At 41.6% G+C, this 27,569-nt stretch overlaps 4 protein-coding genes and 1 non-coding gene across 7 annotated transcripts; all 5 read left to right on the top strand.

The window, feature by feature from the left end:
• The first annotated feature begins 936 nt into the window (after window positions 1–936).
• Window positions 937–3,160, top strand: tomm22 (translocase of outer mitochondrial membrane 22 homolog (yeast)). Its single transcript, XM_085283936.1, has 4 exons — window positions 937–1,198; window positions 1,522–1,640; window positions 2,027–2,144; window positions 2,252–3,160. Exons 1-4 carry the CDS (start codon window positions 1,109–1,111, stop codon window positions 2,324–2,326), a joined length of 402 nt encoding a protein of 133 aa, XP_085140062.1. The 5' UTR covers window positions 937–1,108; the 3' UTR covers window positions 2,327–3,160.
• A 541-nt stretch (window positions 3,161–3,701) lies between these two features.
• Window positions 3,702–8,570, top strand: dmc1 (DNA meiotic recombinase 1). The gene is made up of 13 exons (XM_085283937.1): window positions 3,702–4,092; window positions 4,377–4,421; window positions 4,515–4,661; window positions 4,780–4,862; window positions 6,418–6,470; window positions 6,577–6,618; window positions 6,695–6,767; window positions 6,883–6,974; window positions 7,048–7,121; window positions 7,262–7,376; window positions 7,817–7,877; window positions 7,982–8,098; window positions 8,272–8,570. Exons 1-13 carry the CDS (start codon window positions 4,036–4,038, stop codon window positions 8,339–8,341), a joined length of 1,029 nt encoding a protein of 342 aa, XP_085140063.1. The 5' UTR covers window positions 3,702–4,035; the 3' UTR covers window positions 8,342–8,570.
• A 113-nt stretch (window positions 8,571–8,683) lies between these two features.
• gspt1 (G1 to S phase transition 1) lies at window positions 8,684–19,461 on the top strand. 2 transcript variants are annotated; one of them, XM_085283938.1, is made up of 14 exons: window positions 8,684–9,088; window positions 9,348–9,392; window positions 10,708–10,980; window positions 11,061–11,094; window positions 11,301–11,378; window positions 11,474–11,654; window positions 11,773–11,927; window positions 12,169–12,309; window positions 15,090–15,183; window positions 16,571–16,651; window positions 16,797–16,970; window positions 18,272–18,361; window positions 18,457–18,625; window positions 18,719–19,461. In XM_085283938.1, exons 1-14 carry the CDS (start codon window positions 8,893–8,895, stop codon window positions 18,769–18,771), a joined length of 1,764 nt encoding a protein of 587 aa, XP_085140064.1. In that variant the 5' UTR covers window positions 8,684–8,892; the 3' UTR covers window positions 18,772–19,461. The 2 variants fall into 2 exon arrangements, with proteins under 2 accessions (XP_085140064.1, XP_085140066.1); XM_085283940.1 differs by lacking the exon at window positions 9,348–9,392.
• Window positions 19,462–19,615: 154 nt separating this feature from the next.
• On the top strand, window positions 19,616–26,232 carry rsl1d1 (ribosomal L1 domain containing 1). 2 transcript variants are annotated; one of them, XM_085283942.1, is made up of 10 exons: window positions 19,616–20,196; window positions 20,707–20,793; window positions 21,027–21,166; window positions 21,299–21,437; window positions 21,814–21,962; window positions 23,196–23,297; window positions 23,634–23,727; window positions 25,323–25,448; window positions 25,548–25,721; window positions 25,826–26,232. In XM_085283942.1, exons 2-10 carry the CDS (start codon window positions 20,761–20,763, stop codon window positions 25,952–25,954), a joined length of 1,086 nt encoding a protein of 361 aa, XP_085140068.1. In that variant the 5' UTR covers window positions 19,616–20,196; window positions 20,707–20,760; the 3' UTR covers window positions 25,955–26,232. The 2 variants fall into 2 exon arrangements, with proteins under 2 accessions (XP_085140068.1, XP_085140067.1); XM_085283941.1 differs by having other exon boundaries at window positions 19,756–20,196; window positions 25,823–26,232.
• Window positions 23,387–23,514, top strand: LOC146568115 (small nucleolar RNA SNORA55). The gene has a single exon (XR_014893701.1). It is a non-coding gene; the product is annotated as a small nucleolar RNA SNORA55 (small nucleolar RNA).
• Window positions 26,233–27,569: the final 1,337 nt, after the last annotated feature.

Below are 27,569 nucleotides of genomic sequence, written 5' to 3' on the forward strand. Positions count from 1 at the left end.
AAACACAGTTGGGACTAATCTGATAAAACAAGACAGGGAGGAAACAAAACTGAAAACACTGAGCATGGGACACAAGACTGTCAAAGTAAAACAGGAAACAAGAGACATACACAAAGACGCAGACTTGACACAGTGACATGACTGACTAGGGAACCTGAAACATGGAGACATGAGTAACTAACCATGGAACACAGGGAAAGCACAGTGACAGAAAATTAAACACTAGGAATTATAAATATAACACAAGCAGAAAACAATAAAGAAAACATAAACCATGAAAAACAACAAATCAAAGAATATAACTTCATCTAAAAAACACAAAACACTGAGTCACAGACCCAGCACCATGACACAAATGTTTAGAACACACAGAAGAATTGCTTATCACAGCATTGCTCACTAAGACAACAATGCAGTGTTTTTTAAACTCTCAAAATATGATTGTGAATATTTTGATGTGGAAAGTGGGATTATCCCCATTAGCAGCATCTCCTCCTCTCTGGCGCACTGAGGATGAGGTTGATCACACAGTCTGATGTGCATATGCGCTGCATTTGTCACACTGTATTCACAAATGAGTCGCTCCATTGGACCTTAGGGTTACCAAATCTCACTTTAACCCCTGAACACAAGGATAACCTAATGAGGTCTTTGCCATCATTGATCGATAACCCCACCCATAGCCAACACCTTAACCCTGTGCTTTGGAGAAATGAAAGAAATATTTATTGTTGGAAATTTTTAATTTTTGATGCGAGTCACATAGAATAATTATTTTTATTGTCCCCTGATTACCAAAGACTTGACTTAGACCTCACAGAGTTAACCTAAGCGGCTGATCCTGCAAGTGGCAGTAATACTCCCGAGCTTGCCATTAGACAGTCCATACAGCAAGGGGCGCACTACGTTTCTCTTCACGTACAAATTGACCCCTGACCTCCTGTCGTCATCCGACCCTGAGTCTCACGTTTTCCTACTGTGACCTCAGACAGTCAGCACACTTCCGAGCTTTACCTTTAGCAGCAGGTAAAACCTCAGAAACACATTGTTCTGGCCGCAGTGACTCTCATTGTTCTGATTTAGTCGCGGATTTAACAGGAAGGAAAAAATGGCCGGAGTCGAGGAACTGTCCCCCGCTACGAGTTCGGTGTCTGTACGGCCCCCAGAGGACGAGATTGACGACGACGAAGATGAAGATGTAATTCCCTTATTATTCATGGGCTCTTGAAAAAAGATTGAATGAAAATGGGACTTTAGCAGTGTGTTGCACTGTTTTGTTTGCTGTGTTAGTTCCCCTGCCTAAATAGGGCAACACCAAAGCTAACTAGCTAGCTACCTACCTGAGGTATACGGTCTGTCTAACAATGCTGCAAGCTAAAAACCAGTTTCACTGTACACGAATGTATTTCATGTTCCCACTTAGATGTTAGCTAATTTTCCTGTATGTTCTTACTCATTAGAGATGCTTCTTTATTTTCTAATGCACGGCTCAAATGTTTGCTTTTTGTGGTCGTCCATAAGCTGGATGAGACGCTGATGGAGAGATTGTGGGGCCTGACTGAGATGTTTCCTGAAACGATGCGCACAGCTGCAGAGGTGTCTGCACACTGCTCAGTCTCATTGATTAAAAAGTTCTACAGGTATGTCTCTCCCCGTCTGTTGCTTTTCATTAGTAATTGCACGAATGTGTTTGTTAAGAGGCCACAGTAAAGGATATAACAGGTACAAATTCTTTGCTCGTGCCAATTAAGTCAACTCTTAACTTAAATCTGTTGGTTCAAGTATGCATTGGGTAAATGCTACAACATTATAAAGAATGGAAAAACACCAAATCACAGATTTACATATAGCAAAATGCAATATCCATCCATGGATTTTCTACAGCTTACAGGGTCTGGGGGTGAACTAATATTATTCCAGTCTTTGCATATTAGAGTCTAACTAAAAGGAGTATTAGAGTAACTAAAGGGTACCGTATAACACATTTTAAACTGCAGGTACTAATCAGGTTGGTGTTCTGTTACAGTTTTTCCCGCTCTGCGCTCTGGGTCGGCACTACCTCCTTCATGATCCTGGTGCTGCCTGTTGTGTTTGAGACAGAAAGACTACAGCTGGAGCAGCAGCAGCTACAACAGCAGAGACAGGTGAGTGTTATGGGGCACTTGAGCGTTAATTGGTAGTTGTTCAGGGGAAAAGCATTTACTGGGAAATTTCAGTGTGCAGCCTGAATAATCGATTCTTCCCCCTTTAGATCCTGTTGGGACCTAACACTGGAATGTCCGGTGGGATGCCGGGCATGATGCCTCCTGCACCCGGCAAGATGTGAGGGGGCAGGAAGGGCCGACAGGAGCCTGAGATCTGCTGTTGGAGAGGCAGCAGAGTCACTCGGAAGGAGAGACAAGAGAGAAGAGCGAAGACCTGAAGTTTAAAGAAAAAAAGGCAGAGGCTGTATGTCAGCAGCGTTCAGCTCACTCCAGCAATATTGTGGAGGAGGATGTGATGTGTGTCCAACACTTCCCTCTCGCTGTCTCTCCTTACTCCCAGGATCATGCAGAGACTGATTTCCAGAAGCACAGCTTCTGTTATTTTTCTTTTTTGGGTTCTTTTTTTTCCTTTTTTTTTTTTTTTAAATACTTATATCAGCATAAATAATTTCTTCATAGGGGATATCAGTTGAAGTTGGATACAGTGAAAAGAGAAGTGTGGAGGTTAGCGGTGGTATAGCTCGGTGTTTGTAGTCAGAAGAATGGTACTCTCATTGGTAGTTCAGTTCATCTTCATATGCTTATTGGTTCCCCTTGCATGTGAAGAATGAAGTTAGAATATCTGATCATATGTGACAAGTTTTATTAAATTATAAGATTGGTGTCTACATTGACCACGTGCTGTGGTTCCGTCTTTGTCTCAGATCACCAGTGTACTATATGTGTATAGTATGTCAGAGTGTAATGCCTCTCGCTTTGAACTTTCCACAGTTATTGGTTTTATCGTGTCCTCCTGGTTAAATGACGCTGATGTGTCCAGTCTTAATTGAATGTAATTTAGTTTTCCTCTGTTGTCATTCATATGACAGTATTTTATAATCTCCACTGAGCAACCCCATGATTTTGTTTTGTGTTCAACATTACTGCCACAATTAAAACACCAAATCAAATAGAAAGCCTTGTGTCTACTTTCACCTTGTTTTTGTGTGTAAGATCAAATATTTTGAGGTGTTTGTCAAATGTATTAAATAATCAACAAGAGGTATCGTTGAAATTATCGTCATTCATTTATTTTTGTAATCATAGAGTCTGTATTTATTTCACCACATTTTGATCATAAAGTCTTGATATTGGTTATTATTTACATGAGATATTTTAGCTTGTAAGAACCATCTAACAATACTGATTCTGACAATCAGTAACTTGTCTTCAGATAAAAAGTTCCATTGTCATAGAAAAATGTTTTTATTGTATACAAATGATTAGAAATTCAGAAGTTTAGAAAGTAGTATTTAGGACAATGCTGCATTCACGTGTTGTTTCCAAAGGATTAAGATAGGAATGTGTTCCAAAGATTTCGAGAGACATAACTCCTTCAGATATTTTATGGGGATATTTGTTTAAAGCCTTAACGTCCGATGATGTAATTGGGAACACTTAAACGCAACATTAATACTAACTATTGTTTGGTCACGTTCATTTAACTGGTCAAAATAGAAATTTCCGCTTGCACCTGAAGAGTCAGAAATTCCCGCCGGTGACAAAAGGCCAGTTTTGTCATGAACACAAAAAAGCTATCTTTTAAACTTTAGACACTATATTTGTTTTTCATCCATGAGCGTACTGTAGTTGGCGTCCGATAGCTAATAATCATACGATAATCTGACAGTCTTGTTTTGTAGTTTAACCTGTTTTTCTTTGTTTGTTTGTTTGCCTTGAAAGAGCGGTGTATGGTTAGCAAAGAGTTAGCTTGATTTTAGACTGGCTAAATATCTTAGCTGAGTAATCAAAATACCTTTCATCTTTAATTCTGACCTCATTCTGCATTAAAATGAAAGTTGCAGAGGATCAAGTTGTTGAAGATGATTCTAGTTTCCAGGATGATGAGGTAAGATTTGAGTATTATTTTATTCAGTGCGTGTTAATACTATAGTGTCCCTCTTTAAAGAGGAAAAAAATATGTTAAATGAAGATTTGCCTTAAGATAAAAAAAAACAATGTTTAAATAACTTAAAGTTTAAGCTATATTATATTTTGGTTACAAATATTGTATAAAGATAATACAGAAGAGTAGATTAAAACATTATGAAAAGCTATAATCTGCAGGCTTTTTAATGTTATATTTACTCTTGATCAGTTAGCTCATATAGATTTTTCCTCTGAACCTCACAGGAGTCTTTCTTCCAAGACATTGATCTCCTGCAGAAACATGGGATAGTGAGTAAACAGCTGAGCTCAAAATCACTCATCTAACAAAAAGCAATTTGAGTGTGTGAGCATCAATCTGACCCTCCTGCCATGTGATCACAGAACATGGCAGACATCAAAAAGCTGAAGTCAGTGGGCATCTGCACTGTTAAGGGGATCCAGATGACTACCCGCAAAGCTCTGTGTAACATCAAGGGCCTGTCAGAAGCAAAAGTGGAAAAAATCAAGGAAGCTGCTGGAAAATTGCTGGTAAGACACTGCATTTTGAATCCTTAAATATCTGCTCTGTCCTGTTTATGTCTGTAGTGGGATCAAAACGTGACTGAAAAGACGATTTGTGTTATAGTTGATTCTCTTTATGTTGTAGAATGTCGGTTTCCAGACGGCTTTTGAATACAGCGCAAGGAGGAAGCAGGTGTTCCACGTCACAACTGGGAGCCAAGAGTTTGAGTTAAGTTTTCCTCATATTGGGCCTCATTCACAAACAGTGGACAAAACCTTGTGTACCCTATTTTCATTTTACACGCAAGTCCAGCATTCATCAGTAGTTTCTCACCTGAATTCGTCCATACCTTAATTAAGAACTCCCTCAAACTATCTTTATGCATAAATTCTCGCCACTTGGATGAAGGCTAGAAGGTCACAAAAAATGTAAACAAACGTCTTTGTTTTTGGTATTAGTCCAAAAAGTCAGAGACAGAAAATTTGCTCATATTTATCATCCCTTTCTCAAGTCAGGAACCTTGAAATTATTTTGGAGAATGATCTTAGATTTGATAATCATATTCAGAAAATATTAAAACTTAAGATTGGTGAGAAATTGATCCATGCTTTTAGGTTAGCAAACAAGCAGGTTGAATTATTGTAACGCTCAATTTGCAGGAGTCTCCAGGTCATCAGTAGGACGAATCAGTTCTTATAGATGTGAAAATGTGACCCCACTATTGAAGTCACTTCATTGGCTTTCAGTGCTAGTTCATAAGCCTCTCTGTTGCTTGACCCCTCCAATGTGTCTTTGACTTACTAATTGTTTATAACCCGGTCAAACCTCTCACTGTGCTGAGGTTGCTTTGGTTACTGTGGTCCTGTTCTTTGGAACAAGCTGCCTGCTGACCAGAGGTCATATGCATCTGTGCCGACATTAAAAAAAACCCCTCAAAATGTTTTTGTTACATTAATTAGCGGTGCATGTGTGTTCTTTGTAAAGTTTAATTGAGCTTTTGTTGTAATTGAGCTTTTATTTTGTTTTCACTGCCTTAAAACCTACATAGGTTTTTATGTTTTTGTCTCCCGTGTTCATCAGACTGAGTTTAAGTATAATCAGTTGTGCTATTTAAACAAAAAAGTCATTGACATTGTTGAGCTGACAGATCAGACACTCCTCAGATCCTCACTCTTCTTCCTTTTGTGTGGTCTGTGTTCAGAGCACACATTCAGACTGCACATTTTCTTCCGTTAGGTTGTTCTGTTTGTTTTGTATAATTTTTTATGTCGAAACTTTTCCTTTTCTTACCCTAGAAGACTTCTTGTCTCAGGGGAGATAAAGTTCATCACTTTGTTTATTTGTTTAACCCGAAACCTCCCTTTTGTTATTAACCATTGTCCCTTCTCAGCTGACTCTTTTTAAAAGCTGTGCACTTTCTGGCTTCCTCCTCAGGCACTGTTTCAGTTCCTTCAGTCATAAATTATCCAGTTTTGTTTGTTTGTTTTTTTCAACTTCCCCGCAGTTCACACAGATAACAGGTAGCGAGCGGTCGTCTACTGGCTCAGAATGCTTGTAGTTCAATAAAATACACACAGTTGTGAATCTCAGGGTTATTTTTCACTGAACTTTGTGCACGCAGTAATCACACTAGACTTTCTTCTTTGCTTCATAGCTTTAGCATATTAATAGATAAATTGGCAGTAACATGGAGGATATAGGAGGTTTTTGAGATTTATCAACAGCAGCGTTAGTATTGATTAAACCGATGATTTTACATGTATGTGAACTGTGTCTCTGCAGTAAATTGCTGGGTGGAGGTGTAGAGAGTATGGCGATCACAGAGGCCTTTGGAGGTGAGCAGACGCCCCCCTGTAATGCGTTCCTCTCTGATGTTTTCTCATCTAAATTCATGAATACATTTCAAATTCATGAATTTACTCTCAGTATGTCTTCTTCTAGAGTTTCGCACAGGAAAAACCCAGCTGTCTCACACGCTCTGTGGTGAGTAAAGAATCTTTTTTGTTGGTTTTTAGCTTCCTGATACAGAGTAGTTTAAAACGCGTTCTTTGTCATTCAGTCACTGCTCAGTTGCCGGGCGAGGATGGATACTCGGGCGGAAAAGTAATCTTCATTGACACGGAGAACACCTTGTATCCTTGGAATGAGCACGGCACAAATATATATATCGTCAGCTGAAACGCTGCCATGTAACGCTGATGGTAATCTGCCTCCTATTTTCCTTGACTTGTACTTGTCTGATTTGAGTCGCCCGGACAGACTGAGAGACATCGCTGACAGGTTTAACGTGGACCATGATGCCGTGCTGGACAACGTGCTTTACGCCCGAGCCTACACTAGTACGAACATGCATTACAGTTGATTTAGACTGACTTTTTTAGAGCATTTTATAAAGAACTGAAAACTCTGCAGGTGAACACCAGATGGAGCTGTTGGACTTTGTAGCAGCCAAATTTCATGAAGAAGGAGGCGTGTTCAAGCTGTTGGTAAGCAAGAGAACTTTTCTTCTGATATTGGTTTTAGTCATCAACTCTGTAAATCTAATCAAGGTGGAGAACAACACCTAGAAACCGGGTTTCCCTGTTTCTCTGGCCTTTCACTCTGCTTGTGTGCTCGTCGTTGGTAGATTATCGACTCCATCATGGCTCTGTTCAGAGTGGACTTCTCTGGCAGAGGGGAGCTCGCTGAGCGGCAGCAGAAACTGGCCCAGATGCTTTCAAGGCTGCAGAAAATCTCTGAAGGTCTGAATCAGGATTCTCGGTTTTTGTGTGTAAATATTTATGCCATTAACACCTTATCTTTTACACGAACTGTTGGAAACAGAAGTTGCTGGTGGTTGACTGGAAATAGCACCCTGATCATTTTCCTCATATAGTAACCTTTATGTATAAGGAATGTCGGATAAACAATCATCAACATGGAGACAGAATGTTTTTAAAGCTTTGAGATGAGTGTTTCCACTGACTGTGAACTGACTGTGAAACAGTGCGCTAATTGGGCCAATGACTTGTGATTTGTAACTCCTTAGCCACAAAAAATCTTCCATTTTGACAGATGAGGACCAGAAGTTTTTTTGCACCTACAACTCTCACCATCTGGTGACCTTATATAGACTGTAGGTTTAAAGCACTTCCACTTTGGCTTCTATGTTTATGTTTTCTATGTTCTATGTTTTCGTCAGAGTACAACGTAGCTGTGTTTATTACCAACCAAATGACAGCTGATCCTGGAGCCGGAATGACGTAAGATAGCGCAGATTCCCTCATGCTTACAAATAGGAGGTTTTCTGATAAAAACGCCGTGTGAAACACTGCTGAGATGTTCTTAAGTTTCTCACCCATTTCAGGTTTCAAGCTGATCCCAAGAAGCCAATTGGTGGGCACATCCTGGCCCACGCTTCCACCACACGCATCAGCTTGAGGAAGGGGCGTGGGGAGATGAGAATCGCCAAGATATTTGACAGGTATTTAGCAGTTCAAGGGCAATTTTCATAGTGATCAGTTTAATTATTAATGACTTGGATCAAGTATAAGACATGATATGACACTGTAGTGACAAAGATGTGAACGTGAGCAAAGCGTGAAAAGTCTTAGATAAATGTTCTACACTCATCTGTCTCTTCGTGTTTGCTTCCAGTCCTGATATGCCTGAGAATGAGGCAACCTTTGCCATCTCTGCTGGAGGAGTTACTGATGCCAAAGATTGAAGTATAATTGAAGTATAATAAAAGGAAAAGATGAGACTTGCATGTTAACACTGTTCCTTGCTAACCCGTCAACTTGTTAGTTATATTATTTATTTATTTATTAATAGCTTCATTAACCTTGTGTAATTTGTTAAAGATTAAAGTCTGACATATAGTATTGTACTATTTGGTGGTGGTGTTGTTTCTGTTTGAGAGATTGTTATGAAATTAATAAAGAATAAAAATCCCTTTTCTGATGTTTCATACTTGGGTTTCATTGGGGGGGGCTGCAAGACTAATTGTACCCTGACTGTATACTTAGCGGGTTTGCAGGTGTCCGGTGCTGCCCTCTGGCGGTGTGCGAGGGACGTGCAGCTGCCGTGCACCACTTCTCGTCAGCTACGGGATCCATATGCTTGTCAAGGCAAGGCTTAACAAAGCAATGGGAACTTCACCGAGCGTGCTGCTAAGAGTCTAAAACACACCAGCAACTAAACCCGTATAAACGGAACCACAAAAATCATTCGCCTTGCCCGGTGGTGGGAAGCCTGTCAACTCTGGAAAAAGCAGCGATGGACACGAGAGACACAGCCCCTGATTCGTGGGAGCTGGAAGAGGATGCCGAGGCCCCTGCTGCCGCGGCGGGACTCCCAACCGCCTTCGCCGCCCTTAACGTCAACGCCAAGCCGTTTGTCCCCAACGTTAACGCCCCGGTGTTTGTACCAAGCTTCCTTCAAGCCAGCGCTGTGGAAATGCCGGCTTCAGATGGTAGGTTAAATTCCAGACAGCTGGCTGGAAGTTAGCTTAACTTGCTAGCTTGCTTGCTAGTCCAGCTAAGTTAGCCTTCCTGTGTGTAACTCGCTGTGCTGAACAGCACAGCATACCCTCTAACTCATCAACAAGTCGGCACAAGTGCGGCTGTGGTGCAATAGCTGATTCATGACGTAGTAGTAACGAATATGTGAGCCGCGGGCAATCTTTTCTAATGAGTAGTTACGAAAGTATTTTTTGTTTTCTTATCTTTAAGGTACCCCTGATCCAGCTGCCAGTATGGAGGTGTCAGAAACAGTCGGTACGCATCCACAGTGTACTCCAGTGCACTGCATGTTCACTTGGTTAAGTTACAGCTCTAGCTCAGGCTTCAGGGGGTAGATACAGGCTCAGGTGTGCAAGATTTAACATCCACGTTATAAGTATCACACCAGACCTCATGCAGTTTTTAAAGCTTGGATGCTCACTACTTGTAAGTAGTTACTGAGCCATATTTGGTTTTCTGTCATTGGTAGAAACCCACGTGCATGGGCCTAGGTAGAATGTGGTGCAACCTCACTCGCTCCTGCCCAAAATAGATCTACTGGCACATGCCGTGATTCGTATGTGTCAAGAGCTGCCCGTCCAAGGCCCCGGCCTGCTCTGTGTCAGTGCACTGTGTTTGGTTACACCAGGAACATATTAACTTTGTTCTGGTGAGGCTTTATTTCCCTCATATTTGGCCTTTTGCCCGGATGTCATACACCTCTGCTTGAGTTATGGGGAACTCATTTTTGCTTTTCAAAGAGTGGCTGAGGCAGGGACACAAAACCAGATGACCGTGTAGTGTACATAAGGACAGATAAGTGAGCGAGCTCTGCAGTCACCTCCCTTAGTCCCATTGCCTGCAGACACATTCATGGAGATGGTTGCTGCAACATTTGTTCCTTCAGATGTCCCCGAACATGTCTCAAAATATAAGTACAGCTTGACGAGACAGCCTACAAAGTCAGCTGATTATAAATGAAGGGCGTGGAGAAGAAAATAGACATTGTACTCAACTGCTGGGCCGCATAATTTCATAGTGACGGAAACTGGAGGCTTATTTGTGTGTTGCCAAGGGAAGATGCTTCTTCTTCTGCAAGGCACAGCACATTTTCAGCGTCCTCTTGCTCCTGATTTATTTATTTTTGACGCGCTTGCGTTGCAGAACATTGCATTGATTTTGTCTTTATAAAGTGGGCAGACCACGGATATGTAGCAATAGGGTGCTTTTTAGGTTATTTAGAAAGTCCTGCAGCACATATTACAAAGCATGCTGAATTAAAGCAATAGACTATGCAGGAGATGTAGATAAATGGAGGTGAGGCCTGTCTTTGAAGTTGTTTGATTGAAATCTTTGTGCAAATGTGCTTGAAAAGATTTAAGTTTGCTAAAAGATCTGGCAAGATGTACATCAGCTTGACTGAAGGCCAGGATCTGCAATAAGTCAGTTGTCACTTTTGATTTTATTCCTATCATACAGCGTCTTTAAAGTTCCTCCCAGCAAATGAAAAGCAGCCCCCAAGTTGTCGGTGCGATGCCGGTTATTACAGCGGAGTTAGATAACTAGAAATGTGCAAAATGTGTGCTTCCAGCTCCAGTGGAGAATGGAAGCACAGAGGCAGACATGCCCACAGAGGAAGAGACGTGGGAGCAGAAGGAGGAGCCCGGGGGAGACGAAGGAGGTGGCGGACAGGAGGATCTGGGGTCTGGGGAGACCTGCGCGGAGGAGGGAGGCGCAGCAGGGAAAGAGGACGAGGAGATGATGGAGGAGGAAGAGGAGGAGATGCCCCTGCCCAAAGTGGCTCCGGCGCCACCAGACGCTCCTAAGAAAGAACACGTTAACGTGGTCTTCATTGGTCATGTTGGTGCGTTGCATTCGGTTGTGTTTCATCTAAGGCTGTTTATGCAAAGTTATGTTCACTAAAAAATTGGTTGTACTTGCCAGATGCCGGGAAATCGACGATCGGAGGACAGATCATGTGAGTGATCCATTTATTTTTAAATGTTTTGTGTTGTTTTTGATTCGTTTCTTTATGGAGTTGTTTTTAGCTCAACTAGCGATACAGGAGAATAAAAACACAGAGTTGAATCATCTGTTACAACAGCCGAAACCTGTGGCCGTCTCGGACGTGCGCTGGGCTGCACGTTTTGTTAACGTTTCCTCCCTTTGTGCCCTCATTGAAAGGTACTTAACTGGAATGGTGGACAAACGAACCCTGGAGAAATATGAAAGAGAAGCGAAAGAAAAAAACAGGGAGACATGGTGAGGGGCGTCGTGTTTTGACGGCATTTACCTTCTTTGTGCCGTACGCACCTTTTTGTAAAACATAAATGAATGCACGAGCGCGGTTGTTGCAGGTACCTGTCGTGGGCTCTGGATACAAATCAGGAGGAGAGAGACAAAGGGAAGACGGTCGAGGTTGGAAGAGCTTACTTCGAGACGGAGAAAAAACACTTCACCATCCTCGATGCCCCCGGACACAAGAGCTTTGTCCCCAACATGATCGGTGGGGCGTCACAAGCTGACCTAGCAGTCCTGGTGAGACAGATCTTTATCCCTGAACCTCAGAAACATATCACCCGGTTCTTTCACGGGTTGATTTAATATAAAAGGCGCTCTCTAAATATTTCTCTCTTGCCTTATTGGTTTTTGCCAGGTGATTTCGGCAAGAAAGGGCGAGTTTGAGACGGGATTCGAAAAGGGTGGGCAGACGCGGGAGCATGCCATGCTGGCTAAAACGGCAGGAGTTAAACATCTCATTGTCCTCATCAACAAGATGGATGACCCCACTGTCAACTGGAGCCTAGAAAGGTGATTTAAAATGGATAATTTGGGAATTTTAATGTTTATTTCGGACTTTATTTAAAAAAGAAAAACATGCAGTATCTCCAGGAAAGTGTTAGTATTAATTTTGGCATTTAAAGCATCACCAGTTGTGGTTAAGTGACTGATTTTATTTGTTTTATTTGTTCATTAATGATTCCAGTGTGATATTTATGTCAAACACAATGTTAAGAAATATTTTAATAATTTTTTTGTTTTCTTCTCGCAGGTATGAGGAGTGTAAGGAGAAGCTGGTGCCATTTCTAAAGAAGGTGGGCTTCAACCCTAAGAAGGACATCCACTTTATGCCTTGCTCTGGACTCACAGGTGCCAACCTCAAGGACCCTGTATCCGAATGCCCCTGGTACACGTAAGTCAGCTCTCTGAACGGCCCCTGAAGTCATCAGGCGTTGAACGCGTGAGCTCTTTCTGAGTATGTCACGCTTATTTATATTTCAGCGAATTCAAATATAGTTCTTGCAGTCTGTATTTCCTGCTCTATGACGAGTACAAAATGATGAGTGCCCGGCTCGGCCTATTATTTGCGTGCGAGAGTTTATTTAAAATGCACGCTAAGTGCTTTGCAGGAAGACAAATCAAAGAGAAAGACAACAAAGGGATAGATTACACAGATATGCAGATTAGTAGCTGACACAAAGCCTGTGAATAAATGTTATGTTTGGAGTGATAAAAGGGGAAGAAAGAAAGAATGAATATTTAAACACGTGGCTTTTTAAGAAAAAATAAAGTTAAGGGTACTACCGTAATTGTCGGGCTATAAGCCGCTACTTTTTGCACAAGCTTTGAACCCTGCGGCTTTTAGTCAGGTGCGGCTTTTCTATGGATTATCCATGATTTTTGTCATATCGTAAGACGATTTGTTTTGTTTGTTCCGCTGTTGTACGGCACTACGTTGCCTGGCGGAAGGGCATGTGATCAGACACACAGTATCGGGGTTCAAGAGTGGTATGTTGGTCACATGTCCATCCGCCAGGCAACATAGTGCCGTACAAGTAGCTCGAAAAACAAACTTCAAAGTAGCGCTACACGTTCAGCGGGAGTCGTGGATGGTGTGCGGCAAGCAAGTTATGCTCAACTCCACCGGTGGAATCTGACAGCGTGGAAAAGTGTGAAAACATCCATCCATCCACCTGAGCCTAAAAGGTAGTCTGAATCTATTTTTCTGGTGTGTAGGTTATTGTTATGTACTACATTTGTTACTCGTTTTTGAAGCACAGCACATGTTTCGTACTTGTAATTACCGCTACTTGTACATATACCTAAAAAGTTGTGCAAATATGTACCCATAACTTGTTTTTCAAAATATTAATAAAAGAGATGTGTCTCCAAACAGCCATCTCTTTCCTGACAATTCGCTTTGTGCATATTCTCTTACATATGATAAGTCAACATTGAAACACCTGCGGCTTTTAGTCAGGTGCGGCTAATGTATGTACAAAACAGGATTTTCCCCTGATTTTAGCTTGTGCGGCTAATATTCAGGTGCGCTTTGTAGTCCGGGAAATACGGTAATTTAAATATGTGAGTGAATTAAAAAAATGAATAAATGAGCCGTCGAGTGAGGAGGATTCTTTGATTCTTTGTAATTATGGTGCTGACCATATGAATGATTATGATGAGCAACAACTAGAGGGGCACTAGGTGTTCTGTCAACACTTCAGGTTATATTATTATATTACTGTGTAGAGTAGAGAGTTTTCATTATACCCCTCTGGATGTAAAGACACATGGTGACGTCCTGCACTGTCAACAAGCAGACAGGCTGCCCTTGAAAGCCTTCACAGCGCGAGAACACAAGACAAACAGAACACAGTTAGGTCATTGTGCTCTGAACGGCATCACCAGGCTTGAACCTTTATAAGATAAAGTGAGACCTCACCAGAGAGAAGGGTCAGTACCAAAAAAACCACAACACTGTGTCAACCTTACTGACTTTAAGCACATAAATATACTAATTAGTCCCCGTCATCCAACTGGTCACTGCCTTAATCATCTCTTACAGTATAATAATCTATAAATAACAATAATAACAGTGATTCTGAAGTACACAGTGATCATAATGGCCATGTTAAAGCTTAGCTGGGGTGATAGGATAGTTGCTTTGCTGCATAAGTTGATAATTATGTGTGAAGAAAGAATCAATATGTAGTGTTCAGCTCACACTCCTTCAGCCTCTGGTGACTTTGGGAGAATCAGAGGATCAAAATTCTGAGGCCAAAAAGACAATTTGTTTGAATTAAAGGAGGTGATCTATTATGCTGAGTTCAAACTCCACAGTTCTCTGTTGTAATCTGTCAAAGTAGTTTAAAATCAGACTTATGTATTTTACCCTAGGCCTTGAGGCAGCCACTTAGTTAATGAACTCTTTGAAGCACGCTGCGTTAGCGCTTCATAACCTCTCCATTTAAATTTCTTCTCCATTTGGCCCTCTACAGAGGTTGGGCACTGCAGCATAAACAACATTATTACAAAAGTGTGCAGTGAATCTGGGATGTTGTTGCCTTTGAAATGGTTGCTTCAAAGACAGGGACCAGGTTTGCAACCACCTGTGTTCAGCTGCCATCTTTAAAGAGACTGGCGCTTCAAGACGGCGATAAAACGTCTGCTATCAGTTTGCCATTGAATGGGCGGTCAAGTTGGCAATTGGATGCAATGTGTTTTTGATAACGTGGCAGTTAACTGCGATAAATTGGGGAACATTTCAAATGTGTTGCTTTCTACATGCACACTTCATAATATGCAAATCGGAAAAAAGTGGAAAAAAAGGTCTGAAGCCGGAGCATTAAAGTCACATTTATATGCTAGCTTTGGCTGTGTTTGACTATCTGTAATTGTAACAGTATGCATAAATGATGGGTAATAATGAAAAGATGGAGGTAAGGCTTGTTTACACATGCTGATTGAAATATTTCCAGCATTTATAATGAAGGAAGCCGGTGTGTGCGGTGTTTCTTTGACTTTTTGCTTTACAGAACTCATAAGTCATAGAGAAATAAGACTGCACAGATTTGTTCTGTTTTCTGTAGTGTTGTTTGTTTTTTTTGTGCATTGATTTGTGTGAAGCAAATGCTGACTACAATAAAAACCTTTACTGTTTACTTTTGTTTTGCTTATTTCTTTTTCTAACAGGGGTTTGCCATTTATTGCCCACCTGGACAGTTTGCCAAACTTCACCAGATCAAGCGACGGGCCTGTCAGACTACCTATCGTAGACAAATACAAGGTGAGCAACTGGAAGCTTTTGATCCTCATTTCCTGTAAGAAGAAAACCAAAACCATTGGCAGCTTGTGTTCTGCACAGCTCCGCTCTCAGAGGATGAGTGGGTGTAAAATTTCTTTTGGTTCGTGCTCACTTTGCCAAAATCCTTTTTCGCTCTCTTGTCAGTTTGTCATTTTGCTTCCTCTTGAGTTTTTTTCCCAGAACACACAGACAGTCACACAATGAGCCACACACACACACACTGTGGCCTCCGCACAGCCATTCCTCTTTGAGATAATTGAGCTCCTTGGCGCTCAGCTTGGTTTAGATGTTGGAAGCAGTTCATCACACACTGTAAGCGTTGTTGGAATTGAATTATTTTGAAACAAAAATTGACCATCGGCTCTTCTTCCTTTCTTCATATGTCATCATCTGTCTTTATCCTGTTGTCTTTCTCTCCCAGCGATTGCATAAGAGCCTTATGTAGCAGTTATATGACTAAGTAGCCTCAATTGATGTTCTCCTGAAGTAATGGGATTATGGTTCAGTCAACTGGATGCTGCATACTAATGGTCACCGAGACTGCCAGGACTTTGATACAGCAACCTTTCAGCTGTGGAGAAAACACTGTGCATTATTTTGGTGGTGTCTGAAAGCTCACAGTCAGTATCATATCTTATACAGCAAGCTGCTTCTTCCAAGAGTCCATGTTTTTCTAAGGCTTGCATTAGAACTATGTGCTTATTGAAAGTATGAGGAAATGCAGTATTTAAGACTAAAGTAAATGGGATATGGACTGGCACTTACACATTTATATAGCACTTTTGTTTGTACCTAAGGGTTTGTTTAACATTCCTGCACTCACACATGTGTCGGGGGTAACTCTGGCCCAGTATCTTTCCCCAACCATAGTCTGACATGCAGACTTGAGTCGCTGGAGAAACAGTCCTCTGACCTTCCACTCTACCTCCTGAGCCACACCCACCACAGTCAGAATGGATTTACTGACTGTTTAAAGTGAACTTATATATTTGAACTGTATATTTTTATTTTTGGACTCTACTAGAGTAGCTTTGCATGATTCAAAGTTCAAGATAATCCTTATTATAATCTTGTTCTGAGCTATGGTGCATTCCTTCAGTTCACCCACCTTCCCTTTAAGCCAACCTTCCTGTGATTGGCTGCTCCTCGTAAACAGGAGATTTGGACAGAAGGGGGGCGGAGCTTCTGTGCTCACAGGGATTATTTGCAAACAGCAAAGAAACTTTGACCATATTTGATATGACATTCCACCAGTGTAAAATTATCTATATGGCAGATGTTATTTGGACACATGGGTGTATTAGCGGTTAGCAAAGTATAGTGCATTTACTTGAATATTGCCTCTAACTGTGGGTTTCCTTGTTTGTAGGATATGGGTACTGTTATCCTTGGAAAGCTGGAATCTGGATCCATTAGTAAAGCCCAGCAGCTGGTCATGATGCCAAACAGGGTGAGTCCTCTTCTTGATTGAAAGAGGATCCTGTAACCACAAATACTCAGTTTCATTTTCATTGCCAGTCATATATATTTCTGCATCAATGCAGAAATAGTCTTTCCTCACTTCACGTGTAGCTGTATGCATGTGTGTGTTGCAGCACACGGTGGAGGTTTTGAGCCTGCTGAGTGACGATGTGGAGACGGACGACGCAAGTCCTGGGGAGAACCTGAAGTTGCGGCTGAAGGGCATAGAGGAGGAAGAGATCCTTCCTGGTTTTATCCTCTGCAGCCCCGACAACCTCTGCCACTCTGGGCGCACCTTTGATGCGCAGGTAAAGACTGGATAATTACTGCATGCTGGCTTCTAACTCCTGACTTTGACAGTCGTTAACTGTGGGGAGAAGTTGGGGGGATGAAGGGGGGTGAGGTAACCACAGGTGATGCCATTTATTTAATTTAATGCCAGCAAATAAACTCCTCACCACAGGCTCCTGTAATGAATCCGCTCCCGTGTCTCTGCTGTGTCTCATATTAAAAACAAAACTAAATGCATCCTTTTGCAGGTTGGCTATGTTAGAAAGCAGTCGCCACTCTGGTTGATGATCATGTGTTCACAGCAGGTCTACACAGACCAGCAGAAGTAATTATCAAAGATGAGGCATTTCTCCATAAGAGCTTTGGAGACACATTTTTCAAGCCTGTGTTAATTGCAGAGTTGTCTGATGGAGCTTGCTTTGGACAAGTTGAGCAGACACAGGCTTATAAAGTAAGACTTTTGCCAGACAAATAGTTACTTATGTGTTGATAATCTGTACTTTTCTTTGTGAAATGCTTACCTTCAGGTCTGAAAATAAGCTTAGGCAAGACATCCATTTAAACATCGTAGTATACACACCGCTTTATATTAAGGGGTCACAAGGTTCAAAGGATCTTTTCTGGTATTATAAGAGAATATGTGACGCAGCATGCAAAAACCCACCTGTAGTCCAAAACGTTCATTTTTTTACCAAATGTTTCCTAAAATTTCAAAGCTTCAAGAGATTGTTAACATGCAAAAAATGATTTTCCCATTTAGTAGTCTCTAGTGAGACTCGGGTCTCACTTTTAGTTGTTGATTATCTGCATTTTTGATCTGGAAAAGATCAAAGATGCATTTCATCCGGGCTTGGGACCCCCCCGTGGCTCGGTTGAAGTTAAGATAACAAACACTGGGAATACTGCGAAGCCTGCTTGTTGTTGATTGTGTCATTCCTTGGCTGTTTTCATGCACAGCTGGGATTCTCGGGCAGAATCTTTTGTCAGCTTTTCCTGTACTGTATGTATTGAAACATCTCCAAACACACATGGAAAATACAGCATATAAGGCAAAAAAAAAAAGAGTCAGAAGAAGGCAAATTTTCTTATAATTTCTTAAAGTAATCTTCAGGAATAGTTCTCTAGGCTTCTTGAAGGACATCAACGCTGCTCTTTGGATGTTGACTGCCTTTTTTTCAGTTTTTTACTCTTTATTTTTCTTATATTCAAGAAATTAAAACAAATGATGTGCTTTTGTAACAGGCTACTAACAGCAAAGTATCTAAAGACACAATCTGGTTTTCAAGTCCTCTGAAATGTTCTTTTGGGTTTTTTTTAGATCGTCATCATCGAGCACAAATCCATCATTTGTCCTGGTTACAATGCAGTCCTTCACATCCACACCTGCATCGAAGAAGTGCAAATTACAGTAAGTTACTGTTGGGCTTACATATTAGTTATTTGGTTATTTCATTCTTTAATTATTTGATTACTCGTGCTAAACTTGTGCAATTCTCACCACAGGCCTTAATCTGTCTGGTGGACAAGAAGACGGGAGAGAAAAGCAAAACACGACCACGCTTTGTGAAGCAGGACCAGGTTTGTATCGCCAGGCTCCGGGCAGCAGGAGTCATCTGCTTAGAGACCTTCAAAGACTTCCCTCAGATGGGGCGATTCACACTGAGAGACGAAGGTAAGGACACCGTGCAGGCTTGAAGTTAGCTGGATTTGTTTTCAGGCATCTTTGAATCGCCCTTTTGTCCCTCAATTCTCTTGATACTATTAGGCAAAACAATCGCCATTGGCAAAGTGCTGAAGCTGGTGCCAGAAAAGGACTAAATGCAACAATGGCAGCATGCATGGAGTTCTTCCACTCGTTCCCAGAAGAGAAATGCTGCTAGAGCCGACCCAAACAGCTACTCTCTCTTTACACACAACTATGCTGAAGAGACGAACAACGACAAAAAAGGAGGGAAGAATAAAATCATGTCAAATGAAGAAAACATGACTGAATCAGTTTTTATGATGAACCATATGAAATGAGAGACCAAGTCCAGTGTGTCAGCTTTCTCATATTGAGAGCTCAGCTATGCCACTAATGTAGCTACATGCCCCGCCCCTTTCTGTACTCCCAGGCCTGACCGTACGGTCTGCTGGCCGCGCCATTTGTTTTTTGAATGGAGATGGATGCAGTGTTGTTGAGTTTGGGGAAGGAAAAAAAACAACAAAAACAAATAAAGTCCAGAATGATTTCATATCCTGCAAAAAGAGCAGAGTTAGTCTATAATTATCATTTGCTAAGTGCTTCTCCCATCTCAAGAGCAGGATTTAGAGTCCAGAGAGGACATTTTTATTTGATTTTAAGGATTGCTGTGCCAGAGTCTTTAGTTTGGTCTCTCTCCACATGAGATGGTTTAATTGGACTGAGCTCACATACTACTCTGATGAACCAAGGGTAAACACACTCACACGGACAGACCCACACAGCTGTTACATAATCGAAATGGAAAATAAAAGATCAAGCTGTAACTGAAAGGTGTATTTGTCTGATTTGTACCACAGGTTTACAGCAGGGATGTATTGTCAGGTTAAACGACTGCACTCATACACCACATTTCTTTTAGATTTGTTCCTTATTTAACCAAATAACAAATGTCTAACAGCAAAAGACCCATGACCTTACAAATCTGTTTGATGCACTTTTAATTTAGGTTTTTAATATGTAAATGTTCTATGCAGAGTGTTTGAGGGTAGATTAAGGAAGTCTGAAGTGGCAGAGATGCAGGACAGGTGTGAGGGCAGGGAGGTGGACGGGTTCAAGGTGAGAAAAAGATATCAGGGTGGAGAAGAGTGAAGTAATGGTAGCAGCAACAGAAAGGGAAAGTTTATCAGGTGGTAGTGAGATCTGAGGTATATTACGAAGCCAGATTAATGTCTTAACGAGCTATGTTGAGCTTAACGTCAGAGTTTTGCAAGTGAGGAAAGTGACTTTTAAAAAAAAACCTGGCTAAATCACGTGATTAACGATTTGCTCTGCACTAATCTCTTATTTGCCACAGTGCTGCATTTTACTGTTATATTTTATGCTTTTATTTATATTATAATTTTCCTTACAGTTTTTGAATCACCATTTTATCGTTAGCGTCATCATCTGTTATGTCTCTGATTGGAGTTGGTGGCACTTCGTTTCAGCCGGAAGAAGAGTCATGTGACGAGTCACAGATCCGGAAGCAGAAAGACCGATGTGCAAAAAAGGGATTTCCGGTATTTGCTGGCCTGAGCTGTGAAATACTTGTTGAACATATTTCCCGTGAATGATATCAGTTCCATTTTAAGCCAGAGAGAAAAAATTTTTTTGGCAAAGCTACTTTTATATATCCTTTATTTTTGGATGTAAAATTCACACTGACATTAAAACTTTATTTTTCAAGATAGATAAGGCCAATAGGGCAGCAGATATTTTAGAAGCATTTCACAGACTAGGATTTTCATTAGGATAGACAGGATTAGTCCATCCTGAGCTGTCTCCATAGGTGAGATGTTTGTTTTTTGTTTTGTTTTTTACAGGAACTTTATTGAACAAACAATGAGTATAAAACATATAAACAGATGAAATATACAAAAGAATAGAACATGAATACAAATAACCAGGGGTAAAAATAATAATGATTATATAAATACACCCCAAAATCCACATATATGTATTGTTTTGAGAGCCTTTTTGTTGGTGGAATCCGATATTGATTTTATGTACACATATATTTTACGTCATAGCATGACGCTCAACGCATGCGCCCTGGTGTTTTTTGGGGGGTCCACGTGTGAAGAATGGCAGAGAAAGCTTTACTGGACCGATCGCAGGTAAAAGTTTGATTGATTTGTGATTTCAGATTTGTTTGAATTAGTCGTTTTTAGAATGTTTGGGTTACGCTGCTTGTTAATAAAGTTTGTTACCACGTATCTAATGAGCCAGCTGGTTCCAACTAGCTTCTTCAACATGCTAACACGTTTGGCGTTAGCAAATGCTAACTTTTAGCTCAGGTATTAAGCTGCCTCATTTGTATTGTGGTGTCTTAACTTAATGTGTCTGACAGGTAAAGAAGGCCGTCCAGGCCCTGCAGGCCTTCCTAAAAAACAAAGCTAGTGGTGAAGCCCCGTTTCTGGATGAGACTCAGCATATCAGCCTGCTCTTCACCCTGTGGAAGATACCCAAAGAATCGCAGACCATACGCATGTGAGCAGCCCAGGCGACTGAATTTTAGTTCCTCCGTCGCAGCAAATGTTTTCCAAATTTAAAGTAATTCGTTGATAATGGCATTCCCCCAGAGTCATTGTGTTTCTTTTGTTTTCTTTTTGTTATCCGCAGTCCCTTGCCCCATGGCCAGCGGTCAGACACAGAAGAGATTTGCCTCTTCACCAGAGATGAGCCCAACATGACCTCAGAGCAGACCCAGAGGTTTTATAAGAAGCTTCTGCAGGAGAGAGGTGTCAAAGGCATATCAGAGGTACGCTGTTCTAAACTGATGTTGGTCCAGGTTCAGCATTGCAAGCAACCAATCATATTGGTGTGAGGTCATAGTAGCATATGGAAAAGCCATTACACCACTCACCTAACACAATAACCATAACTATAGTCCCACAACCCTAATCCTAACCATGATCATGTTCCCACCCTCATTGAAATCTGGCAAAGAGGAGTCAAGTCCACTTAAGCTGCTCAGAGTAGGTATAAAGGAAGAACTGCCACCTTTTTGGGAATTTTTCCTAAGTAGACATGGGCAAGGTTTTTTGTTTTTTTTGCTATCCTGAGTGTACATTTTTCTGCTTTAAACCGTCTTGTCAGTGGTAAGAAACATTCAGGGATGTGTTTGCCTGTGGCAGATCATACCGTATAAGGTCCTGAAGACGGAGTACAAACCATACGAAGCCAAGCGCCGCCTGCTGGGAAACTTTGACCTGTTCATTTCTGATGACCGCATCCGCCGACTGCTGCCATCGCACCTCGGGAAACATTTCTACAAAAGTAAAAAGTGAGAGCGCTTTTCAGTTTGTCCTGTTTAGTGTGTGTGTTAGAAAAATAAGAACTACGGTTTGACTGTAAACTATACTATATATACAAGGTTTTTTACTTCATGGGTTTATGCCAGGTCATGACATCACCCCCAAACGCAGCAGCAGACTGGCAAACCGCGGCCTCACCCCCAAACACTGTGGCAGATTGCAGTATAACCCCCAAACGCCACGGCAGACCTTGGCAATTTGCGGCATCACTGTCAAACGCAGTGGCAGGTCGTGGCAAGTTACGGCATCACTCCCAAACACTGTGGCAGATTGCAGCATCCCTCTCAAATGCAGTGGCAAGTCCCAGTCTCACCCCTGAACGCGACATCACTCCCAAACGCCGCGGCAGGTCGTAGCCAGTCGCACCATTGCACCCAAACACCGCAGCAAGTCGTGGTAAGCTGCAGCATCACTCCCAAACGCCGCGGCAGGTCGTAGCAAGTCGCGGCATCGCACCCAAACATTCTGGCAGACTGGCCAGTCGTGGCATCGTACCCAAACGCCACGGCCGGCCGTGGCAAGTCGTGGGCTCACCTCCACTCTTTGCTGTGCCATCCTGGCATGCAGTCGAGTCTTGGAGCAACAAACACCTATTGGGGAGGAAAAAGACAGTGGAAGATGGGAGATAAACTTGCGTCTGTGCGAACACTGTAACATTAAACTCTAATTCCAAATCAGCCAACAGACAGAAACGCCCTCCATATGTCTTTTCTCATTTCGAGATGATAGACCAGTGTAAAAGTGCCCCAATACAAACAGATTGACCAATCATGTTACTTGCCTCTCTTTTCGCGTCGGCTTCCTCAGAAACTCACTGCAGGTGATTCTCCGAGCCCTTGGCAATGCAGCTGCTCGTGCTTCTGTATGAGGATGAATGCAAGAAATTGGATTTGAAAATATAGCATTGAGCCACAGAAGCCACTAAGAAGCGTGGAGGGAGAACATGCCAAAGCAATACAAACTATCACATTAAAAAAAATTCAGCAGCAGAGGAGAAAAGAGCAAACCCAGGTATCCAAAGAAGATAAGAGCTTAATGTCATTTGAAACATTATTGAAAGCAAAGCCCCTTATTCCCACAATTTTTCACCCCCACTTGTGTTCTCTGAACGTTTCTCTGTTTTGGATACTTTGCTGCAAATGACTTTAAGGTGTCGTGTAGCTGCGACGGTTCTATTCTTACCCTTTTGCTTTCTTTTCCAGAGAGCCGCTGTGCGTGAACCTGCAGAGCAAGCATCTGGCCAGAGACATCGAGAGAGTCATCCAGGGGACCAGCCTGAAGGTTACCAACAAGGGCTGCTGCTGGTGAGATTTATTCACGTGTCCCTGGTTTCAGCTTTTTGTGCAGAAATTCCCCTTTATTAAAAACTCTTCGGTAGCAGATGATCTTAACTGCACCTCAGTACAACCTTGTCGATTCTCTGTAATCGATACGGGTCAGACTGGTGCTATAGAAACTCAAAGTAAATCCAGATGGACCTCCTCTTTCTGTGGAGCCTGTCTCTACAACTTTGATACACAATGTTTAGCATCTTACTCGGTTAAAAAATAAGAAACAGTCACATTGGCGCTTCATATACTGCTGCTGTGATCTGTGTGTTTGGTAACACTGTGTTTTCGTGCACTCTGCCTGTGTTGCAGTATGGCACGTGTTGCCCACTCGGGCATGACTGCAGACGAGGTGACGGAAAACATCGAGGCTGCCGTGCAAACAGTGGTCACCAAACTGCGCATGGTGAGAACTTTTTGTTTTACATTTGGTTGTTAGATTTTAGACTTATCACACCCCGACTGAGCTGATCTATGCCAGCTCTCAATAATATTCCTGATATTGAGATGGTAATTGTTATTCTCTCACTGATAGGAAAAGTAGCTGTGTAGAAATGTGCAAATCACAGTAGTTTGAAGCCGCAGTAGTTTTAGAAGGCTTTGTAGTTGCATCAAAGTGATGGCAACATAAATCCCCAGTAAGGCTCTGCCTCTTTAGCGTGGGAGGGAAGTCCCCACAACTGGTTCCAGCACCAGTCTACTGGTGAGAAAAACAAAAATCCAGCGTCTCGGTGCAGAAATGAAGAGTTTTGAGTCGTACGTGTCATAATAGCATGTAGATAACAGCTGATTTGTTTCATTGGCTTCAGCAGTTTTTATTTTGCCTGTGATTAAACGTGATGGATGATGCGTTCAGTGGGATCGGGTCTTTCGTGCAGTCAGTTGTTAATTGATTGTTTCGTGTATGGAAGAAAACGCACCTCTCGGTATCAAACGGCACAATTTTTGTGCAGCAAAATGGGCACTGATCAGCGTTAGGGTTGGGCAATGTGAGGAAAATCTAATATTCCGATTATTTTGTGGCTATGTTGCAATACGCGATAAAATATCACAATATGTCCTGAGCCTCAGTGTCCCCAGCACCGGGGACAAAGGGAGTGAGCTGCAGTTTAAGCCTAAGTGAAGTCAGCGTGTGTGGATCCACAGAAACATCCGAATCTCAGCTAAAAGCTCAAATAAACCATTTCAACAACCATCGAACAGCGAAAACGGCAAACTATTAAAAACGCAGTTACGCAATGTCGTGAAATGTGCCTAAACACAAACAAGGAAGCTACAAACTCACTTGACTTTACGTAACCAAGCAAACGGCACGTGTAGAGATCTCACAGATTCAGACCAAAATAACTTTATGTTTGATAAAAAATAACATGGAATTAAACTTACCGTGCTGTTTTTCTCTCGCCGATCGCAGTCGTAGGTCGGGTCACAGCTGGTTTATTTAAAGTTTTCTTTGGTGTGCGGGGAGACGTTCACACGTGGAGTTTAAAACATTTTTCATTTTGCAGTGGATCACTTTTCAGCTGGTGGAATAACTTTGTGGTTCTTCGACCTTTTCCGGCAATAGTTTAACGGCATGATTTGCAAATTACCGCATTTTGTTTAACGTCCTCCTCGTGAAATCCAAGTCTGAATCGCCTGCCGTCGCCATATTTCTCCTTTCTGATGGTGTATAAACGCGCATGCTCAGTGCAGTGTGCCGGGTAGAAAACTTTCTGGTTGGGAGGGGGGATTAATGATGCATTCGCAGCTTGTGGGAGAAAAAAAACTCAGTGAATTATGTGCAGACAGCTTAATATTTCCATGGCAACCTATACTCGATGGTTACGATAAAGCTATTTTAACCATGGTACGTGGACAAACTTACGATACATCGAGTATATCGTCCAACACTATTTAGAGTTTGCAATTTCAGTTTGGAATTCAGAAAGTTGCACAGCGTTCTTTTATGTATCGATGCAAGTTTTTCTTGCCGTGTCTGATTTGATCGCTGTTTTACAGAAAGGACCAGTGATTAAACTCATCCACATTAAGAGTCAAACGTCGGTGGCTCTGCCTGTCTACACCTCAGACTTGGGCCATCTCTCTGTCCTGGAGTCTAAACAAGCTCAGACGCCTAAAGACAAGGTGAGTACAAGTTAGCACTCAAAATGTATTATTATTTTTTTTGTATAAGCTGCATTTGTTGAAACATTCGGAAAAGTAACAAGTTTGTGTGCATTTCAGGAATCTGCATCCACAAAGAAAAATAAGACGGAGGACAAAGAGCAAGCAGATGCTACTGCAGAGGGCAAGAGGAAGGTGAAGAAGGTGAAGAAAAATAAAGCAGCAGCTGAAGAGGAGGAAGAAATCCCACAGCTGGTTCCCATAGAAACCCCTGTCAAAAAGCCTAAACTGGAGGTCAGTACTTTTCACAGCTGTTTGAGTTGAAGGGAACCTCAGCAGATGATTCAGGTTTTGTTTTTCTTTGGCATCGTTAACGTTTCCTCTGTTTTTTGTAGAAGGCGTCCAAAAAGAAGAAGCTGGAGAAAGCCCCCAAACCCGCAGCGCTGAAGAAAGGAACAAAAGCTCAGAGCAAACTGATCAAGAAGACCGACTCCAAAGTAAAAAGAAAAGTACCTAAAGTGAAATGATCGTTAACGTGGACATTGAATTCTTTTTTTTTCTCTGTTCTTCTTTTTCCCTCTAGTTTTGTTGTATTCTGTGAATGTAATGTCACTGTTTGATGACAGAGACAAAACTACTCATGTGTTTGATTCAAGCCCATCTTGTGCTGAGTCATCATACAGTGTCAGTGCCTTGGACTCGACCTAATCAAGCAGCTAACGTGAGAAAGATTCTCTCACAATTCCCAGTTTTCATATACAGTGTTGGGGTTACGTGCTGTTGTAATAAAACCTGAACGCTGAAATATTTTGTCATTAAATGTGTTTGAAACTGGAGGAGTTGCAGCGGAGGCTGGAGCCTATCCCAGCTACAATAGGGCGGAGGCGGGGTACGTCCTGGACCAGTCACCGCCTGATGCAGGGCTAAAGTGTGGTGCATTAGTTTTCATGTGTACTGTTGTCAATGCACCTAATGGTTTTTATGCAATTTATTGCAAAAAAAATGTGCAATTCTTTTACGTTTTGTGGGTGAAAACATTACACAAGCTCAAATACAATACACATGGTATTACAGGGTTAAGGGCTGTAGTTGGTTAATATGATTACTTGTTGCCACTGACAAATGGAAATGCATTCAAATTATATTTATATGATTAATATGGGATTATAAAATTCAGCTTCAATTGGAGATGTTAAAAGTTTGTTGTTGAAGGCTTACAGCCATTTTCTGCTAAGATTCAAGTGTTCAATTACAGACACTTCACTAGTAACAGTGTTTGAGTAGTTTGGCTGGTGGGAAATGTTGATGAGTGTATAATTTTGACAACGATCCAAAATGTGCTGAAAAAGGCACTCGGTGAGTTTTTGAAAATTGTGGGGGGAATATTGTGCAGCAGGTGAGTCAATCTATTGGTGCATTTTACTTGTTGAACGTGACGCTAATGGCAGTAACCTCACAAACGAGAAACCCCGCTGCTCCGTGATGTCAGCAGATTCAATGCCCTCAAAGGATTCATGACAAGTTAAAATGAAGATTTTATGTACAGTGATGCTAATTTGCCCAATTACAATGACTTCCTGAAAGTAGAGGAGTGTGCACACAAAAATGGATTAATTCCTCCACTATAAAAAAACATTGTTGCTCAACCTATCAAACCCGAGTCTCCATTTAAAAGCTATAATAAGGCAGCAATGTGAATAAAACACTTGAATTTAACTGTTTGCCAACCTCATATTCAGAATGTTTTTGCTATCACGTGCAGGCACAGCCTTGCTTATTGTAAATGAATCACAGTTCTTTATTATGACATTCATTAGTTCTGAAAGGTGGATTTTTTTTCAATTTCTCTAATATTTGGAAACTTGCAAAGATGCATAAAGTAATCGAGCAGTGGATGAAGCCTGATGTGTAATCCTGTGAACAATTTAGAGAAGATAATGAGATGCTGCTTTTTTAGGCCTGGAAAGATGAGTATTTTCAGCTACTCCTGTTATTTACAGCTGCACTTGTTGGTCAAATGGCAGCAAAATAATTGTGAATAGGCAACTACACTGCTAAACTGCACTCTGTTTGGGAACCTCTGGGACATGATTTATCAGTGCATCTATGCCACAAATTACACAGACTGTCCAAGGAGCTCAC

The sequence above is a fragment of the Mchenga conophoros genome, linkage group LG8 (assembly GCF_057382185.1).
Source record: "Mchenga conophoros isolate Kocher_MC1m ecotype Shallow Benthic linkage group LG8, M_conophoros_male_GT1.1, whole genome shotgun sequence".
Taxonomy (NCBI): Eukaryota; Metazoa; Chordata; class Actinopteri; order Cichliformes; family Cichlidae; genus Mchenga; species Mchenga conophoros.

Excerpts from the sequence above, each read along its gene's own strand:
- tomm22 (XM_085283936.1), top strand. The coding sequence starts at position 1,109 with ATGGCCGGAGTCGAGGAACTGTCCCCCGCTACGAGTTCGGTGTCTGTA. Across the intron at positions 1,199-1,521 it reads ACGACGACGAAGATGAAGAT|CTGGATGAGACGCTGATGGA; the intron begins GTAATTCCCTTA and ends GTCGTCCATAAG. Across the intron at positions 1,641-2,026 it reads TTGATTAAAAAGTTCTACAG|TTTTTCCCGCTCTGCGCTCT; the intron begins GTATGTCTCTCC and ends GTTCTGTTACAG.
- dmc1 (XM_085283937.1), top strand. The coding sequence starts at position 4,036 with ATGAAAGTTGCAGAGGATCAAGTTGTTGAAGATGATTCTAGTTTCCAG. Across the intron at positions 4,662-4,779 it reads AAGCTGCTGGAAAATTGCTG|AATGTCGGTTTCCAGACGGC; the intron begins GTAAGACACTGC and ends TTTATGTTGTAG. Across the intron at positions 6,975-7,047 it reads TTACGCCCGAGCCTACACTA|GTGAACACCAGATGGAGCTG; the intron begins GTACGAACATGC and ends AAAACTCTGCAG.
- gspt1 (XM_085283938.1), top strand. The coding sequence starts at position 8,893 with ATGGACACGAGAGACACAGCCCCTGATTCGTGGGAGCTGGAAGAGGAT. Across the intron at positions 9,089-9,347 it reads GGAAATGCCGGCTTCAGATG|GTACCCCTGATCCAGCTGCC; the intron begins GTAGGTTAAATT and ends CTTATCTTTAAG. Across the intron at positions 11,095-11,300 it reads ACGATCGGAGGACAGATCAT|GTACTTAACTGGAATGGTGG; the intron begins GTGAGTGATCCA and ends CCTCATTGAAAG.
- rsl1d1 (XM_085283941.1), top strand. The coding sequence starts at position 20,761 with ATGGCAGAGAAAGCTTTACTGGACCGATCGCAG. Across the intron at positions 21,963-23,195 it reads CATTTCTACAAAAGTAAAAA|AGAGCCGCTGTGCGTGAACC; the intron begins GTGAGAGCGCTT and ends TTTCTTTTCCAG. Across the intron at positions 25,722-25,822 it reads TCAAAAAGCCTAAACTGGAG|AAGGCGTCCAAAAAGAAGAA; the intron begins GTCAGTACTTTT and ends TGTTTTTTGTAG.